The following is a 2,698-nucleotide window of genomic DNA, read 5'->3' on the forward strand; positions in this document are numbered from 1 at the left end:
GCGACTCCAAAGCCAACCTGAAGCACGCCAACCTCAACAATGCCGAGTTGATTTCCGTTGACCTTCGCAACGTCAACTACGAAGGCGCAACATTCGACGGAGCAGACCTGACAAATGCGCGCGTCGAACGTGCCCGCAATTCACGCCATTCTGCGCATGGCTCCGTGCCCGAGCAATTTGCCAAGGCCAAAACCACCGACACGCAATGGACGTATTCTCGGCACTATTGACACCCGCCCTCACCCGCCATTTACTGTTTTTCCATGTCACCCACATCATCCTCACACCGACCACAAAACGAGCCACACCTCTTCCACTTGTCTGTGCCTTGTTCAGTTCTTTTGTTCCCTGGTTTACTTCGCACATCAGTACACAGAACAAGCCACCGACACACCTCGACCACAGCCCCGTCACAGTCGTGATGTGGGTGAGAGCCGAGCGATCAAGGGATTGAACACCGGCGTCGACAGGAGCTGATGGCGCTGATTACCAAGAAGATGCAAGACCCACAGTTGGGGTGAGATCTATATAGGCGGCAGACGACGTCATTGAGGACGATGACGCAAAGACATCTGGCGCACACGATGTTTACAAAGCCGGGCGTGGAGAAGTACGACGTTGTGCCATTGTCGAAGACAGTACAATTTCGTGTTTGCAGCTGAGTTGGTGTGTGGTTGCTCTGTGCTCGAGGTGGGGAGCGAACGATATCGCTACCAAGTGTCGTAGACCAAGTGTAGGAGATGTGTATCGGAATGTGGACTTGATACAGCAGTAGTAAAATGGACTCAGACAGTAGGCAAGTGCAAGTGCACGTGCAAGAGCAAGTGTGGTTGGTGTTGTGTGTATGTGTGTCGTGTGGTGTGGAGTAGTGGTGGTTCGAGTAAGGAGTGCTGGAGTGGAACCACAACACACACCAAGCAAAAAAGCACACACAAGTCTTTGTTGCAAGTTCATGGTGGTGGTGCTGTTGTTGGAGACTTGTGTGTGTGTGTGTGCTGTGTGTGCAGAGTGTGCTGTGTTGTGTGGGAGATTGTCTTGGCAAGAGAGAGTTGTGTGTGTTTACTTGAGTTGTGAAGCAAACAAGGATGTAGGATGAATGAACACTCCAACAGAAAGAAACAGAGCAGAAGACAAGAATTGTCGACAACGCAAAGTGGTGGCAGTGTTTGTTGAGAGTTGTGTGGTTATGTGGTGTGTTATGCAAGAGCATGTAACATCGAGCAACCACACAAGCTAAACACTGCACGTGCAACAGGTTGGAGGGAAATCACGTGAACATTCCAGAACACAAGAGAGGTGAATGCAAATTTGTGGTGTCGTGAAGAAGGGAGGTCAATGATGACTCAGCAGACAGGACTTGCCTGTCAACATTGAGCTCTACGGTCTTCTACTCAAGTACATGAACGCAGCTCGAACAGGTGTGCTCGTGAGGGAATATATGTCATTATGCGCTAAGTATATCTGCCCTGCCTGTCGTCTGCCCTTGGGTCTATTGTATCTACTGTATCTATTGTCTATTGGATGTGTACTGACGTACGGATGTGTTCCGCATCACAGATGCGTCGCTTCAGAGACATTTTCAGGAGCACGTGCAAGCAGGCAAAAAGATCGATCCTGAGCTATTGCTAGAGATTGTGTCTCTGGCGGCAACGCACATCAAACGTAAGTGCACGGATGCCTTGTTTTTTGGTGTGTCTCTTGTTAAGATATCTGACGTAGCTGCGTGTTTGCAGAAGAGAAACGAAGCTCACCCAATTCTGCGGTGTGCTTGCGTGCTTATCTTTAGACCTTGCAATGATAGCAGAAGTGATTGTGGTACTAGAGGGACACCACCCACTGAAGCTACGGCGTGACACACAAAGGCAGGCAGTCCTTCCGGATTGCCTGATTCGACAGCTAAAGAGAGTGCTGGCGTCGGAGAAGAATGTATCTTTCCTCACCCCGCCAGCTGAAGCAGACGCGCAACTTGCGTATCTGCTTACGCAAGGCGAGATCAAGTATGCGCTGCTCCCGAGTGGAGACAGTGACCTAGCTGTCTACGGTCAGCCCGAAGTCGTATTCAACTATGAACTCCTGGGTGACACGGTGTGTGGGTGTGTAATGGAGACACCGCCTTCGCCACGAACAGTATTGGCCGCAGTGATGTGTCGAAATGACTACTTCTGGAAGAAAGGTGTGTATACGTGTGCGTGTGTGAGTGTGAACATGTAACGTCGCTCGCCTGCCTCCCCCTGCCGCTCTCTCTCTCTCTCTCTCTCTCTCTCTCTCTCTCTCTCTCTCTCTCTCTCTCTCTCTCGGTCTCCCCGTTCCCTGCACCTTGCCCCGCTGTGTCCCATTGTTTTCCCTTTCTTGCCCTTCGCGGCACCGTACTGCCTTGCATGTTCTTTGTTCTCCTAACATTCTGTTGTCATGTTTAGTCTGATTGACGTCATGCTTAATTCGAGAGTGTCGTATGGTAGCGTTTGCATGGGTCGTGCCACGCCGTGTCCAGTGCCTCGGAACCGCTTGCCTCTCGGCAGCGATCCCGAGCACTCGGCACGGTGCCGTCATCAACCAAGATGACGACACGACACATGCCTGCATGTTGAGTTGCGTCTGTACTCTTGTCTCTTGTTTTCCCCTTGCTTAACCACAAGCACCCCTCTTGTTGCCTGCTAGCACGTGTGTGTTGCCCTGCACCCTGTTGTCGCTTATCTCA

The 2,698-nt window shown here is 51.2% G+C and overlaps 1 protein-coding gene across 1 annotated transcript; it reads left to right on the forward strand.

Moving 5' to 3' along the window:
* Window positions 1-557: 557 nt before the first annotated feature.
* Window positions 558-2,588, forward strand: PTSG_10679 (uncharacterized protein; the record flags this gene model as incomplete). The annotated part of the gene is made up of 5 exons (XM_004988587.1): window positions 558-610; window positions 1,351-1,418; window positions 1,558-1,662; window positions 1,949-2,085; window positions 2,520-2,588. 5 exons carry the CDS (start codon window positions 558-560, stop codon window positions 2,586-2,588), a joined length of 432 nt encoding a protein of 143 aa, XP_004988644.1.
* Window positions 2,589-2,698: the final 110 nt, after the last annotated feature.

The sequence above is a fragment of the Salpingoeca rosetta genome, assembly GCF_000188695.1.
Source record: "Salpingoeca rosetta unplaced genomic scaffold supercont1.34, whole genome shotgun sequence".
NCBI classification, from domain to species: domain Eukaryota; class Choanoflagellata; order Craspedida; family Salpingoecidae; genus Salpingoeca; species Salpingoeca rosetta.